Source organism: Tiliqua scincoides, chromosome 1 (genome assembly GCF_035046505.1).
Source record: "Tiliqua scincoides isolate rTilSci1 chromosome 1, rTilSci1.hap2, whole genome shotgun sequence".
Taxonomy (NCBI): Eukaryota; Metazoa; Chordata; class Lepidosauria; order Squamata; family Scincidae; genus Tiliqua; species Tiliqua scincoides.
In genome coordinates, this window is record NC_089821.1 from 8,708,608 (window position 1) to 8,724,447 (window position 15,840).

Sequence of the window (15,840 nt, forward strand, 5' to 3'; positions counted from 1 at the left end):
GTTGAAAGGAATGATAATCCCAAAGACATCCAGAGTTCCACTATCTAAGTGTGACCTGTGTTAAATATTTACATTATAATTACCTCCAAAGAATACTAAAGCTTCATTTAATCCTGACCCTTGGGAGATGAAATTCACAAAGCCCAAGATGAAAGGCCCACCATTATTGTGCTGCCTGAACACAGTGCATGTTCTGTACACAAGCTCAAACTGCTTAAAAACTGGCATCGGGCAATATTCCTAACATCTCAATAATCCTGATATGGATTATGAGACAAAAGACAAAACAATATACATGTAATCTTTCCGCTGAAATTTTTTGTAGGGCTTTATACATATTTGCACCATAATTTGGAGCTCACGATCAAAGAACAGGCAGAATGCAACTGGATGACACAATGAATGCAGAAAGGTCCATGTGTTTTAATGAGTGTGATGGTGGTTTGGGGGTGGGGAAGGGATTGCTCCTTTCTCCTTTGCCCCCACATTTCCTGCTCAGCCTCCAAATTCTGCCCTTATTCCAGCCATTCAGCACCTGCCCCGTTCCACTCCTCACCCAGTCTCCACCATTTGAACCAGCCCTGTTCCTCCCCCCCCCAGGCTCTGGCTCTTTCTCCAGTGTTGCTGTGCTAGCGTCCTTTGACCATTGGTGAAATAGTACTAGACATGGAAGAAAAGAAGCTTCCAGTTCACTCCAGCAGTAGACATGGGGAAGGGAGACAACGACAGGAATCCCACTCCTTTCAAAGATAGCTCAAAGACATGGCTGCAGAGGAATTTTTGTAAAGCAAGCATGTTTTCATCAGTGAGAACACATCCTGAAGAGGCCCAGAGCGGGCTGAAGACCACGGCGCATGTAAAAAAAAAGGCAAAAACTCAGCAAGCCAGACATTTTGGTGTGCAGGTGGACGGCGTTATGCAAGCCACAAAAATTGGGTCTAGTTGCGACCCACAGTTTGGGAAACACTGCACAAAGTTCAGTACATAAGAGACATGATGCCTTTGTGCTTGTGTTTCTCTGCGCTAGCTTCACTTTACAAACTGCCACTTCTTCGGAAAGGTAGGGAATTCACAATGAAGTTTGACCCAAGTGATAGTGGCACTACACCTATTGTGATACTGGGAGTTGTTTTTTTAAACTGGGCTACCCTTTGAATGACTCAGCTCTGCAATGTCTTCAGAGAACTGCTGGGAAGTAACACAAATTCATCCCAGACTCAGTAATACACTTCAGTGAATTAAAATTAACTTCTGCAGCCAGTCACCACTATTTTGTTTTACCATAAATAGTTGGAATGCTTCCACCTATCAATAATGCCATCTGTCCCATCACAAAAAAAGTGGACTATAACCCATATGGCTTATTTTCTCCCTATTGATTACTCTGATGAATGAGCTAGCAAAAATCACTCAAAATCATCATCTTATATGACACTGTCATTAAAAACGTGAAAAGGTGTAAAACACAAATCCAAAACACAAGGTAACTAGAAAATTGTCTACCAAAAGTTTTAGACTTTTTTAAGTAGCAGAAAAATTTTAGTAGTAGTAGTAGAAAAGTTACTGAATTTTATTTACCCATGCTATATTATTAAAACACATTGTTTATATTGCAGCAACTCCTGCAGTGATTTATGGGATATGAAGTGTAGAAGAGTTTATAGTATAGCACTCACATTATATTGTGAATGTGTAATGGAAAGAATGTGTAATGTGTAATGGTTTTCCAAACAGACTACAAGTCTTTAACAGTTGCACTTAAGAAATTCAACAGGTAGTGTTTTCCTCATCACTATATATCCATGGGCAGGAAATGTTATACTAGCAGAATTTCTGCCTGCTGTGCAATTGTTAATAGAGCCTCTGTCAAGGAACTGTTGACAACCTACCAAGAATACCATATAAAGGCTGCACTGCTTAACAACCGTTCACTTAACGATGGGCCGCATATACGACAGTGGTCAAAGCACAATACAGATACTCTTAATGAGGCAACTGAATCTCCCATAGCCTGCAGCAGAGTGTCTCTTTACACAACAGAAGAGGCCAACTATCTCCAGTAGCCTGTGCAGCCAGCTAGCGTCTGGCAGGGAGTGTCTGTTTATACAACAAAGGCAATAGATTGGACTGAATGTTCACTTAATGACCTAATCACATATCAACAGGATTGGAGAACATATCCCCTTCGTTAAGTGGCACACACCTGTTTATTAGGTGGGTTAGTGAAAGGCATGTACATTGTTGACTCCAAATAATGACCTGTTCATTTTAAAACTCTGTTCCAGACAGTGGAAATGATCTCAAATTCCTGTGGGATGTTCACACAACGCACCAAAGGGGATGTGAAAAAACCACAGTTGAAGGATTAAGCCCTGTGGTCGAGAACTACCATTCACTGTCTCTATACCTCCCCCCACCGCAAGTTTGGTATTACAGTGGGCCTTCCTTATTCGCAGATTTGAGCAGCCACGCATGCCAAGACCACGTCTCAGAGGGCCTCCCAGACATGACCAGAGGCAACTTTGGTTTGTGCTGGTGAAAACCGGTCACAAATGGAGGTGTTCTCAGGCATGGGGAGGCCACATGTGGCTTCTGAACACCTCCCAGAAGCACAGGTGCAAAACGAAATTTGCTTCTGGTCTTGTGTGGGAGGCCCTCTGAGAAGGCTGGGAAGGGGACACAACCTTTGTACGAGCAAGTGCTGCCTTCAGGTGAGTAATTGCAGTGCTGCGCCAGCTCCCCTCAGATTCCAGTATCTGCAAATTTTGGTATCCCCAGCAGGTCCTGAAAGTGATCCTCTGCAGATACCAAGGGCCCACTATACTTGTGGCCAGCGCCAACAGAACCATTCTGCATTGTCTAATTGGGCCACATGGCCAGTGGTGAAGCTCCCCAGCCCCCCGCAAGGGTCCACGATAGCACACCGCGGATGCTGCCACCCCCGCATGCCAATCTGGCCCCCACTCACCAAAACATTGTGGAGTCTTGCACAACTCCAGGACGCATTGGAGAAACCTCGTCAGGCTTCCCTGACATCTTAAACTGTGCTTCCGGCAAACCACAAGCACAGTTTCTGACTGCGCCAGGAGCCTTGCTGCACAAGGCTTGCTGCAGAAGCTGCCACAAAGGCAGGAGAAGGGGGTAAAGGGGGTAATTTGTACCTGGGCCCAGGGTCAAAAGGGGGGCCCAGGAGCCAAAGGAGGGGGCCCAGAAATTTCCTGGGATCTTTTTTCTATCTATCTATTCAGATAGATATAGATATCTATATCTATTCTATTTATCTATTTTCTATCTACTCAAACTTGTTGCCTGTACGGGATGCGGGGGACATATTGATGCCACATGGGTAGGTAGATCTGAGCTCCAAAGACTTTTCCAGCCGTCTCTACCCTCCCCTTACCCTGCTTCACCCCCCCTGCCCCAATTCTGCTCACCTGTCACCACCCTCCCCTCTCTGTTTCACCCCTCCACCTTTGCAAAGGGGTCCAAAATAAACTTCGTACCCCCTGATAAAATTCCTCTGAGACACTGCTCCCGAGAAGGCGCAAACGTGCTTTACGGCATTCACATGTCATTCTCTGGATTGTGTCCTTTTTCAACTCAAGAAATCCAAACTCTGTGAGTTGACTCTAAGCTCCCCCCCACTTGGCTATTATGCCATCAGAATTGTGTACCACACTTAATAGTATGTCCTGCTTACGACATTGCACAATTTTCTATTTGTATTCTGCAATTACAGCAAACATTATGACACTCTCTTACAAAAGCACGGAAGGCACATATACTTAATTCACCCACTTCCTTTCCAGTTATTGATCTGCACAGGTAACAGAGAATACAATTATGGGGCAACGAACTGGGAAGTTTGAAGCAACACAGAAGGAGGAGCAATAAAAAAGGTTGAAGAGTGGAATGCAAAGGAATTGTTCTTGTTGCATTTCCTTCCTCTCGAGCAACTGTAATTATAATGGGAGAGTTATCCACAAGAATAGAGAGGTGAATGCTGGAGCATGTAAGTGACAGAAACTGTCGCTAGACACAGCTAAAAACAAGTGGCAACAGCAGATGAAGTTAGGAGATGACCATGTGGCCACGACAACAACAAACTCAAGGACAGATGGGTTTACCTTCTCACCAAGCCCTTTAAAAATCCGAGTCCTTTGCAGAGTAACCTGCTATGACAGAGGTAGGAAAGAGTTCCAAATACATGTCTCAAATATGTGACCAAGGTGTAAATTCTATGTGAAAGCGCTGAAAAGATGCAGGGAAATCAAAGTAAAGAAGTCCGTGCGACAGGATGGAGCGTGTTTGGGGTGTCAGCAAAGATTAGATTCTGGACAGCTGTGTAGTGCGAGAAATTGGACTGCAGAACAGGGATAAACCCATGCAGATTAAAAATGCTGAGCCAGGGCTGTAGCATCAGTGTGTGAAAGATAATTCATGTCTAGGACAGTGAGGATGGACAGACAGATAGATGACTGATGGTGGGAGAGGAATGGGGAAGAGTAGTAAGAAATGTAGAGAAGCTAAAGTAGATCCAGATAAAGAGGAGGAAAAACAGCTGATATATGAGCCTTGTAGTGGAATAGCAAAAGATCTGGAGAGGAGATAAAATGTGGTGTCTGCAGTGGCCCCTTTAAGAGTTAAGGCCTAGGCTTTCAGCAGAGGGTGTGCTGCACAGCTGCAGCCACTAGAGGCAATGAGGTACCTAAGGATATAAGGAGCACCTGAGGCAGGAAGGGTTTGTGGGTTGTAGAAGGAGTGCAGATTGGAGGTAGGAGAGGAGATTGACTGACTTGGCTTATTGACTTTGGAATCTGACCTTGGACTGTGACTTGGCTTATTGACTTTGGATTCTGCCCTGGATACTCTGACTGACTTTGTGACTAACGGACTGACTAATGGACTGCTAGAGACACTGGAGTTTGGTGTGTGGCTGCTGTGCCCAAGACCTGCTGAGGACCGAGGGTCTGCTGTAGTGGTGGGAGGCTGCTGGCAGGAGAGAGGACCTCTGCAGGTTGAACAGGCAAGCTACCCTGGAGGTGGGGTCCAGCAGGACTGCAGGGCAGAACCAGGGTCATTTGTTGGGGGAAAGAAGGGGAGCTAATTTGCTTAAAGTGGGCATAATTCTCCAGGCAGAGCTTGGCCTTGGAATCTGGCAAAACAAGCATGAAGAAGTTGTTATCATTTCAAGGGACTTCTTGGTAGTTATTACTCTTGCATCAGATTCCAGAGTTCTGTAGATCCCAGCTGCATGTTCCATGAAGAAGGAGTAGATGAAAGGTGGGACCAGAAGTGGTGGTGTGGCTGGAGGGTGGGTGGAGCACTCAGTCTGGCAGGGAGCCTCAGCGTGGCGTGCAAGTGGCCCCTCCCTTCAGAGCCATTCCCAGCGGGGGGAGCAAAATGGAGCCATACGGCTCCGACCATATGGCTATGTCCTCGACCAGAATCCCAGTAACCAAATACAGCAACTGATGCCAAAAGGCAGGGCTGGTCCAAGACCTCCAAGAGACATGCCAAATGCTGCCCTCCCTTACCCAATGATGGGCCAGCCACTGCTCCTCCCACTCTCCAAAGATCTGATACAGCACTCTCATCCATTCCACATTTCCCCTTCCTCTCTTTCCCCCTTTCCATTTCTAATCCAGGGAGAAGGAGGAGGAGATAGGAAAGGGGCTCCCCCCTCCAATCCGCTGCCAGAGGCAATCGCTTCAGTTGGCTCATGGATGGGCCATGTATGTCTTACATACATATTAGGGGCTCTCTTCTTGGGGTGCAGGGTTCTTGTGCACCACAAAGCCACAGTATCAATTCCCAGGTTGCCCTCTTAGCTCCCATGAAGGGCAAGCAGTGCAAGGCAGTGGTGTAGCTAGAGGGGGGTGAAAAGCACTATGATTTGCAGGGAGCATCACTGTGGCGTGCAAGCGGTCCCTTCCCCTCTCCTTCAAAGCAACTTCACCTCCATTTGCTCCCACTGGCAGAAATAGCTCTGAAGGGGAGGGATTGCTTCAACGCCATGGTGAGGCTTCCTGCAAAACTTAGTGCTTTGCACCCCCTCTAGCTACGCCACTGGATTAAGGGATGCTATGGAACATCTCAGCTTACAATCCAATGTAAAGAATGATGGTAGGGAATGAGGGAGTCACCCACCACTTACTTGTGCCCCTCCTGTTGCGTCATGGGAGGTCACCTCGAACAGGAAATGTACTTGCCAGCTTGAAAGCACAATGCTCTCATCTGCCGCTTTTGTGTCTCCTATATCTGGTATCAGCTTTGCAAAAGCTTTAAGACGACAACACTTTTCCTACAGAATTGCTGAAAGATATTCTCTTGCCGTTTCTGACGGTGACTTTTCTAAAGCAAAACATGTCTTTTTTTCCCCCTCCTTTCATCCATGCAAGCTTTTGTAGACATGAATTATTGTCACTTTAAGTAGTAGAGTTGAAGGGTGGGAGGGGGAGAGAGAAGCAACTGCAGACCACTGCTGCAAGATATGAGAATAAGGTATAAATCTTGGGTACATTTAAATATTTTGACATACCTTTTCTAAGGGGAGAAGGAAGTAATTCATGTATTTTGTGAAGCTAGATAAAAAGTTAATGGTAGCAGGTGCCTAAAAACTACTGCGACGACAACGACAGGCTTGTTGCTCACATAGCACACCCACACCTTACCACATCAACTTCACAAATCATTATCCCGAGGCCATCACTGGCCCAAGTGAAGATAGTTCTTTATGGGGTTATTCGGATGTAACCAAAGTTCATGCTTTGGTGTTACAAGTTGAGTTATACCTTCTCGGGACCAAAAGTGTTTCAATTTTTTTTTTCAGATTTTGCAATATCTGCATATAATGAGAGATCTTGGAGATGGGACTGGTCTAATACGAAAATTCATTTATGTTTTATATACTCCTCACACACAGAGCCTGAATGTAGTTTTATACAATTAAAAAAAAAAATTTTGTGCATGAAACAAAGTTTGTGTACAGGTTGAGTCTTGTTATTTATGAGGATGAATAACAGAACTCAAGTGGATGGCAAAAATTGCATTAAAGCAATGTCCCTTTGCTAGGCGATTTAAAAACAGCCTTGCAGAACTTGGTGATGAAAGACAGAGTTATTAGGCAGACGATCCATCAATCAGCCTCTCTCCAAGCGCTTAGAAAGTCTTCACTCTGAGCCAGCGACCCCTCCCTTCACCCAGAGCACAGCTCTGGGAAAGAATGCAAAGTGATTATCATTCTTTCACATGCTCAGGGGGAAGGAAGGGGTCCTTGCCTTGGAGTGAAGCTGTTCTAAGTGCCTGGAGACAGAATGATTGATGGATTGTCAGGCAGTTGCTCTCTCTCGCATTAACAAGGCTGTTTTAAAATGATGTTTTCCCTTTAATTTAAAGGGCCCTTCTCAACGCGCTGAGATAAAACCGCAGGTAAAAAAATCCATGGATAATTAGGTTATACCTGTATATTGAACCATCAGAAAGCAAAGGTGTCACTATCTCAGCCACACATATGGACTGTCTCTGATTGTTTGGCATTACCTTCATTCCTGACTCTGAATTTATATGCTATTGATAAGCAATCATCGATGATTGCAATCTTATGATTGCTTGTCAGGTGAAATTTTCCACTTGTGCTGTCAAGTTGGCGCTCAAAAAGTCTTGGGTTTCAGAGGGTTTTGGATTTTCAGATAAGGATGCTCAACTCGTGTAAGCTCACAGCTTGTGTAAGCTCACGGATTCCCTCCTCCCCTTGCACACTGAGCTCGGAAGTGTCTGATCTCATTTTGAAGCAAATCATCACCTGTAAGCCCAAATTGCAAACCATAAACCCAAATGGCAAACCAGAGTTTGAATCAAATCTTCAGGGGAACTATGGTTTGCTGGGCCAGGACAAAAGGTTTGTATAAACGGACGCCAAATTTTTCCCATTTCAGCACATAAAGTCAGGAAAGCAGGAGGAAGGGAGCATGTGAACCCAAGACTTGAACATATGGCCATCTATTGACTTACAGCCCAATCCTGAGATGCCCAGGGTACAGGGCTGCAGCTGCGATGAAAATGGCTGCCGCTGCATCCTGCGTGCTCCAGGCAGCCACCACCTCCTTCTCGGGAGAAGGGGACACTCGTCCCCTTCCCCCAGGTAAACTGAGTAGCCCTGCAATGGGGCTACTCGATTCTACAGCGACCTGAAGGTTGGTGTAGAATGAAGAGCCTCTGTGTCAGGTGGCCAGCCTGACACGGAGGCTCTGGATCTGGTGGAGCAAAGTTCCACCAGTCCTGACTCCCTCCTGCCCCACTCTCTCTCCCCAGAACGCCTCCCACCAGCACTCTCCCTGCCATCCCTCCTCCTTCTCCTGCCCTGGAATACCTCCTCCCTGCCTCCCTCCACGCCCCCACCTACCTTTCTGATGCTCAGCAGTCCACAGCAGAGCTCTGGCGCTAGTCCGGTGCCAGACAGCGTTGGGCTAGCACCGGAGGAGCAATGGTGCTAGGGCCCGCAAACATGCCTTACGACACGTTAGCGACAGTGCGTGCCAGCGGAAAGCCAGCGCACACTCTTTAGGATTGGGCCCTTAGATAGCCTTGGTCCATCTAGTTCACTGGCAGCACTCTTCCAGGATCAGAGATGGGTGCCTTTTATTATCTTTGGGTCTTATGAATATAAGACTTATATTCAGGTCTTATGAATATCTTTGGGTCTTATGAATATAACATTTAAATAATAATACGGTGAGTAATATAGAAAAAAATGAAGTTTACCTAACAAAAGATGAACTTTACAGATAATAAATATGAAAATAATTGCAGAATTCATAAAGTAAGAAAATAAGCTATAGCCCCAAAGAAATGGACATGGGCATTCATTTCATGTGTTAAACATCCTCCAAAGCTTCCCAGCTGGAATTGGTGGCTCTTTAAGACTTTTTTCTAACTCATTGCTCTGGGGAATTAAGACAAAGTTGGTGATGAATATAACTTTCTATTAAGCAATTTTCTTTCTCATCTGTGCACAGCCACTTATGATCCAGAACATAACAGCTCAATCAAACCTTATTATATCGGTCTTATTTGAACCCCAGCGAAATGCACTGAGTATATTCTGATATTGCTTCAAGTTGGAAAGAGAGAGAGAGAGAGAAAAAAAAATCATAAACTGTTATTTTCAAAGCAGGAAGAAAATTGATATTATATATACCTTTTTAAGTTCTCTTAATTTCTTCTGCCATGTAGCTTGAGCGACAGATATGTACTTGCTGTCAGTTACATAACAGTTTGCCAGAAGTACATGGTGAAGTTCAGCATCGTGGCTCATGGCTTTAAGGACTTTCTCCACGTGGCACAAGGAAACCCAGGCTTCTGCTTCTATGCCAGCACTTGTAAGCTGCATGGTACATGGCACCAGGGCAATCTGTCCTGCACAGTAGAGGACATCACCAACCTAGTGGGGAAAAAGTACAAGGAACCTGTTGGAATTATGCTTTTACATTTGCCACAAGAGGCTGTAACAAAATTTTCCTTTAACTTTGGTACAAAAGGAGCAGGTATACCAGCGTAAAGGTCATTTCTGACAAGGATTTAGCAGTATCATAAAAAAGTACAGCATTTTAATAAGCTTGGACCTGAAAGGTAATACAGGATGTCCGTAGACACATAATCACCTTCAAACAACTCGGCGGTGAACTGAATAGGTAAGCCTCGAAATATGTAAATTTAACCTTTCACAATGTCACAGTATTTCTAAGATATCAATGGAAGATCTTCTCTCACTTTTCAAGTAAATTTGTTTACAACCTGGCAACTTGCCCATACCCTTATTGGCTATGTTGTGTTTTGTGTGCGTATGTGTCTGTTGTCTTGTGTGCTCCCTGGGGCATTTGCTGGGCCGCTGTGAGATACAGGAAGCTGGACTAGATGGGCCTTTGGCCTGATCCAGTGGCACTCTTCTTATGTTCTTATTTGAGCAGTATTCCACATTGTAAGATGAGATTTCAAGGGCTTCGTAAGAACATAAGAAGAGCCCCACTGAATGAGGCCAAAAGCCCATCTAAAACAGCTAAGGCCACAATAGTTCCCTGTAGTATAGTAGTGTTGTATTTTTTTTAAATTAATGATTAATATGAGTATTTTTGCAAGATTAAGGGACCAATTCTATGCTCCCCATGCTGAGGAAGCCGCAAGAAAAATGTCTGCGCTGTATCCAGTGGGGTGGTGGTGGATCAGGTGACTTCAGAGGGGAAAGAGGAATTATTCCCCTTCCTCCTCCATAAGCCTCCTGCTCTGCAATGGGTCTCCTTGAACCTGAGCCAGCTCCGCAGCTGCACAAGGAGAAGAAAAGGACAAAGGGGTTACTAAAAGAGGGGATAGAATTCAGCATGCGCCATCACATTGGATCCACCCCCCTGCAGCAGCCTTTCTGCCCCCATTCTTCTCTCCATGCCCACCCCTGTCCCTGCCACTGCTTTACCTGCTCCAGTGGGCACATCGGGAACCAGCAATGGCCACAAAGTGCTCTTGAAATGGGCACTGACGGAGTGCTCCACACGCTGTCGGTGGCCATTTTGCCACAGCGGATGTGTCGGGATAGGATAGGGCTGCAGCGTCATTGGATGTGTTTACTGTCGAAGATACGGTAACCTCATTGCATGCTCATTTTCATGGGATTTATGCATCTATGGGTGCAATCCTAACCGGCAGTAATGCCGGTATAGGTGGCCCTGGAGGGTTGCAAACGGGCCATAAAGCACGTTTGCGCCTCCTTAGGAGGGAGCTGCGTCGGTGCATTCAGACGCGCCGCTGCGTGGACGGAGGCAGAAGCCTCCGCCGTGGCTCCCGCGCCGCCACTTGGGGAGGCGTGGGGAGGGGATGGGAGGGGGCGTTATTGCGTGTGGGGAGGGCAGGCGCGTGGGGAGCTGGGGTGGGGCTGGGACCTGGCAGTTCAAGCCGTTCCACTTTCCTCAGACTTGCGCCACCACAGGAGATGCATAGGGGCGCGCAGCCCTTACCCACGGGTAAGGGGAGGAGCTTCCCCTTGTCTGTGGCTGAGCTGCTGCTCGCTGCAACCCTGCGTTGGATGCAGCGCAAGCCTCCTGGCTTGCCTGCTCCAGCGTGGGTTAGGATTGCGCCCTATGTAGCTCAAATCCAGACAGGCACAAACAGAAGGATTTCATGCAAGGGATTTTCCCACATCATCCCTTTGGTTCCAAAAAGTGGCTTCTGAAGGTCAGGGGATGTGCCAGAATGGTGCAAGGATATGGTGTGGAGGGCTGCAATGGGAGAGAGGCAAATCAGCAAATGCTGGATGGAGGTACCTTGCTGTCAGCTGAGCATTTTGCAGTCACCATAACAGACCTACATGATGTTCTTGAAAAAATGACTGGTTCTTCAAAGAGGCATGGACAGGGTATAGCATATGGGTAACCCCGAAACCTGTAACAATAACTCACGGGCAAACACACCACACCATGTCACAGACTCTATTGCGCCCTCAATCAACACCAACAGCATTGCTACAGGGCAAAATATTCCCACTACATTCAGGGCTCTTACTTTTCATTTCAACAAGTGAAATATAGGTGGGAAAACTCACAGTATGGTGATGTCACAAAACATATTTTGTCATACTAGATATTGCCGGGGGAAAAGTAGAAAGAAATGCTGAGCTACGGCTTTTGATGCCATTCAGTGGCATACTTAAGGGGGGGTGGAGGTACATTGCCCCAGGTACCACGTCTTGAGGGACTGCCAACCTACACTCCGATGGCAGATCCTGAGGAAGAGCTGGAGCTTTAAAAAACTTCCAGGATCCTGAGAAAGACATTTTGAGTCTCACTTTAGTGAAAACCCAAAGTGCCTTTGTAAGGCCTCCAGGAGGACTTCGGAGGTATGGGGAGGCCACCCTGCGCCTCAGACCCCCTCCCGGGTGTGACTAGATATGATTGGACACAGTTGGGGGTGTTAAATTTGATTTGGTTTATGGGAGATGTTAAAAAATTTTGTGTCCTGGGTGCCAGATGGCTCAGCTATGCCACTCCTTTCTGATCACATGCAGTTCCAGCCCAAACTATATATAATACAAAAAATGAATTTAGCATAAATTATTTGGGAGAAATTATTTGGGGGGGGGGGGAATTGTGTTAAAAGAAAAAAAAGCCCGATGTCCTCAAAGACACAGCAATCAAACCATGTGACAAACCCATATGCAACTCCAAATCTGTCCTTATAAACCTCCTGTGTCTCACAGAAGACTCACACATGTAACTATTGGATGAGTATGTTAAAACTATTTGGCAATCAAATTCTATGATTAGCAGCTGAAGAGGGGGAGGTGGCGAAGAGAGAGAGAAAAAAGAAAGACCAGATCAGCTGACACTCGTCAATTATATTTTTAAATTGTTTAAGATGTCTAAAATATTGTTTTGTCATGCTATATATAACCATGGAGAATTGGAAGAAAAATGAATGCAATTAATATTTTTGTGAAAAAGAACAAATGGTCGTTGTGGGGGGTGAGGGGAGGATGTGTGCTATTTAAAAATATGTGCCATTGAACAAGGGAGTCCAGCCAGCTATCAAGTGTCATACTGACAAGATGAGCAACAAATCCAGAATGAAATTATTCAGAGGTGATATTTTATTTCTTAAGAAGGGTGGATTCCAAAGTTAACTCAGCAGACAAAGCGAAGCCCCGGGTGCAGGTCATTTCCATTATTCTACTTTTTAAAAAAACACAAACATTCCCATTTGACCTCAATTTTGCAGGCACCCCCACCAAACATTAATTATCAGATAGAAAGAGCTGTTCAACCAGTTCATTTCTCTCCCGTTCCTGAACAGATTGTTTGAGACATAATATGAATACTAATTACTGATAAAATAGCTGTCAGTGTTTTGAAATATGTACCAAGATAACACCGTCTTAAAAGTCTCCTGGATACTTCTGGCAAAATTAACCCCTGTCGTTCTAAAGAAAAGTTCAAAACAAATCTCAAGAGTACTTTGCAGAAACTGGCAAAGCTCTGGGCTCTCGTTCCAAGGCAACAGCCTCCCGTGCTTGTAATAATAGCTCACATCCTGACAAATATCTAAGATGGCAGAGTGATCTAGAATAGAAGCAGATATTTCAGTGGGGAAATGTTCACTTGGACCAAGTGAAAGCATGGTAATGGGAACAAATGCAGCATTTGTCGTGCTTATTAAAAGAGGGTACAGTGAGGCTACGGGGGAAGTACTACATGCACCTCAACACCCCGTGTAAGCAGCCCCCCCGTTCACCGTCAGAGTCATTCTGGGCAGTGACAGCAATGCGCAGGAGACCTGCATGTTGCTGTCGCTGCCCAGAACTGCTCCAAAAGCAAGTGGGAGGGACAGCTTACATGGTGCACTGCGGCACCTGCAGTACTCACCACACCCTTTAGTGTGTGGGTCTAGAAAGTGCCTGAATTTGGCTTTTTTGGCTGCTGTAGTTGTTTTACAAAATGGTCGATTTTTAATAAAGGTTGTATAGCATTTAATAATTTGTAATAGAAATAATAGAAATATAACTGAATAATAAGTTAATAGACTTGCTTCAATTGTACATTGAGCACACATCAATCCCCCCTTGTTGATATGTACCGTTTCCAAAGATGTGCAATTTCATTGTCAAACGTGCTGTGATTTCCAACTGGGGTGCGTGCTTATGTACATTTTGTAATGTAAACATCTTGTTAAGCATAGTAATGTACTGGAATGCTGGAGTGCAATTAAAGTAATAAAGTATAACTTCATTAAGTGAAGTTAATTTGGATTGTATTTCCAGTGGTTGATATGAGTGGTTTTGGAAACTCCAAAAGCATGTGTCATGCATGTCGAGTAGTGGTTGCAATCAATAAGAAAACATTAGTTTTTTGTTGTCCCAAAGTGGTTTTGCTGATAAAACTTTGATACAGACCCCAAGTCCTACAGTGTCAGCATTATCAAGTATTGCATACTAATCGTAGGTTATACCTTATTAATTCTGAAGTGCTTGATTTCCAAGCATTTATTACTTTAAAAAAAACAAACAATTTCAGGTTTTGAATAAAATGACTAGGTTACAAATCAATATGACATCTGCAGCAAAGAAAATCAAGCTTGTTTGTCCATGCAGTAGATCAATCATACTGTGGCTTGCCAGTGGAAAAGGAATGAGAAATGTCAAGCCTAGCAAGACTGAAATGGGATGATCTGACTGAGGGTGCCAATTATATTGTAGAACATAGCCTGGAGTTCTACAACTTGATACTTCGCTGCTTGAAGTAAATGCATGTAACCTAATTCTGGTCCAAGAATCACACTTAGCTTTGTGCACAGAACCCATCGACAGAACACAGGAACAGTTTCAGCAACCATTCTCAAAATGCTTCCAATGTTAAAAAAAAAATGACACTGGGAGAGCTCAAAAACTTGCTGCATATTCCTTTTTGTCATAGTATAAATAAATAAAATACTTGTTTGGTCCTAGTATAAGTAAATAAAATATACATAAGGGAAAACATGTATGAACCCATTTATTTATTGTGCTTAGGTACTGCCTTGGCAAAGGCATTCAAGGCAGTTTACAATGCTAATGAAAAAAAAGGATTTTTAACAATGGAGTATCTCAGACCCTTGATGGTTTCTCAGAGCTGGTGACTGAGTTCCACGGTCTGGGCTCTCCCCTTCTTGCCTTCCCTCAGGGCACAGTGTCAAGAAAAGATAGCATCCAAGATAGTTGCAGAAGTTGCACTTGGGAAGGTAGGGGAAGGGCTGCCCCAACAGGTCTAAGAAGGATTTGAAGTTTCTCAGGAGTTGGTCATACAGAGAGCTTCAGCCTCAGCTTGACCAAAAACACCTGGTTGTAAGAAAATAGTACTGGGAAGTTTCTTTCCTTCTTCTGTGTCCAGGACAGGGATGTCAAACCTGTTTCATACAGAGAGCCAAAGTTAACATTTAGGGTGCCTGCTGAGGGCCAGATGTGACATCATTAAGCAGAAAGTGACATCATTAAGCAGATGATGACCAGAAATACACACTTCGTTTGAGCACAGAAACTCATCTGCTGCAAATAACATAATTTCAAGATATGAGAGAGCCCAATTACCAAGATGGGAGAGCCCAATTATAACAGGGGCTGGAGAGATTGCTTCCAGGGGCCACATTCAACCCGCGGGCCTTATGGTTGACACCCTTGCCCTGGAAAGTCCTGGAATCTGAATCTACGCGAGTGCCAATTCACCGTGGATACTGAAGGCCCATTGTATTGTGATGGTATAGAGAGTAATATTACTTATAGAGCACAACAATTTGCTGGGGGAATGCTTACCATTAGTGGCGTATGAGCATAACTTGATAAAGCACATTCTTCCTACTACCCCATCTTTCACAACATTATCTAATAATCACTATGTCCTTAATAGCTGTGCCTGTAACAAAATGTATGGCTTATTTAAGGTTCTGTTGGTTTGCCAACGACAGTGTGACCTGCCATATGGAAAGACCCAAGGCAACTGCGCAGCAACTGTTACCCTGCACATGCCTGATCTTGTCTGATCTTGGAAGCTAAGCAGGGTCAGGCCTGGTTAGTACTTGGATGGGAGACCGCCTGGGAATACTGGGTGCTGTAGGCTTATACCATAGTCTTTCGAGACTGAAGGTTGCCATCCAACTTAAGTGCAAATAAGATCTGCTGAATTTAATGGAAGTGAGATTTTCTTGATGCACATGAGCATGTTCTAAAATTATTTAAATGACTAAACTGTGGCCCATCACAAGCACATAAAATAAAAAGGAACTAAGGATGTACAAAAAAATGAAGGATTTTTTTGAACTAGCCAACTA

At 44.7% G+C, this 15,840-nt stretch overlaps 1 protein-coding gene across 1 annotated transcript in view; it reads right to left on the reverse strand.

Annotated features, from left to right (window-relative positions):
- DPH6 (diphthamine biosynthesis 6) overlaps positions 1 to 15,840 on the reverse strand; it is a 275,217-nt gene that overhangs the window by 62,825 nt on the left and 196,552 nt on the right. The window contains exon 13 of the mRNA XM_066634307.1: positions 9,200 to 9,442. Within this exon, the coding sequence (XP_066490404.1) occupies positions 9,200 to 9,442 (243 nt within the window). The remainder of the gene's footprint in view (positions 1 to 9,199; positions 9,443 to 15,840) is intronic.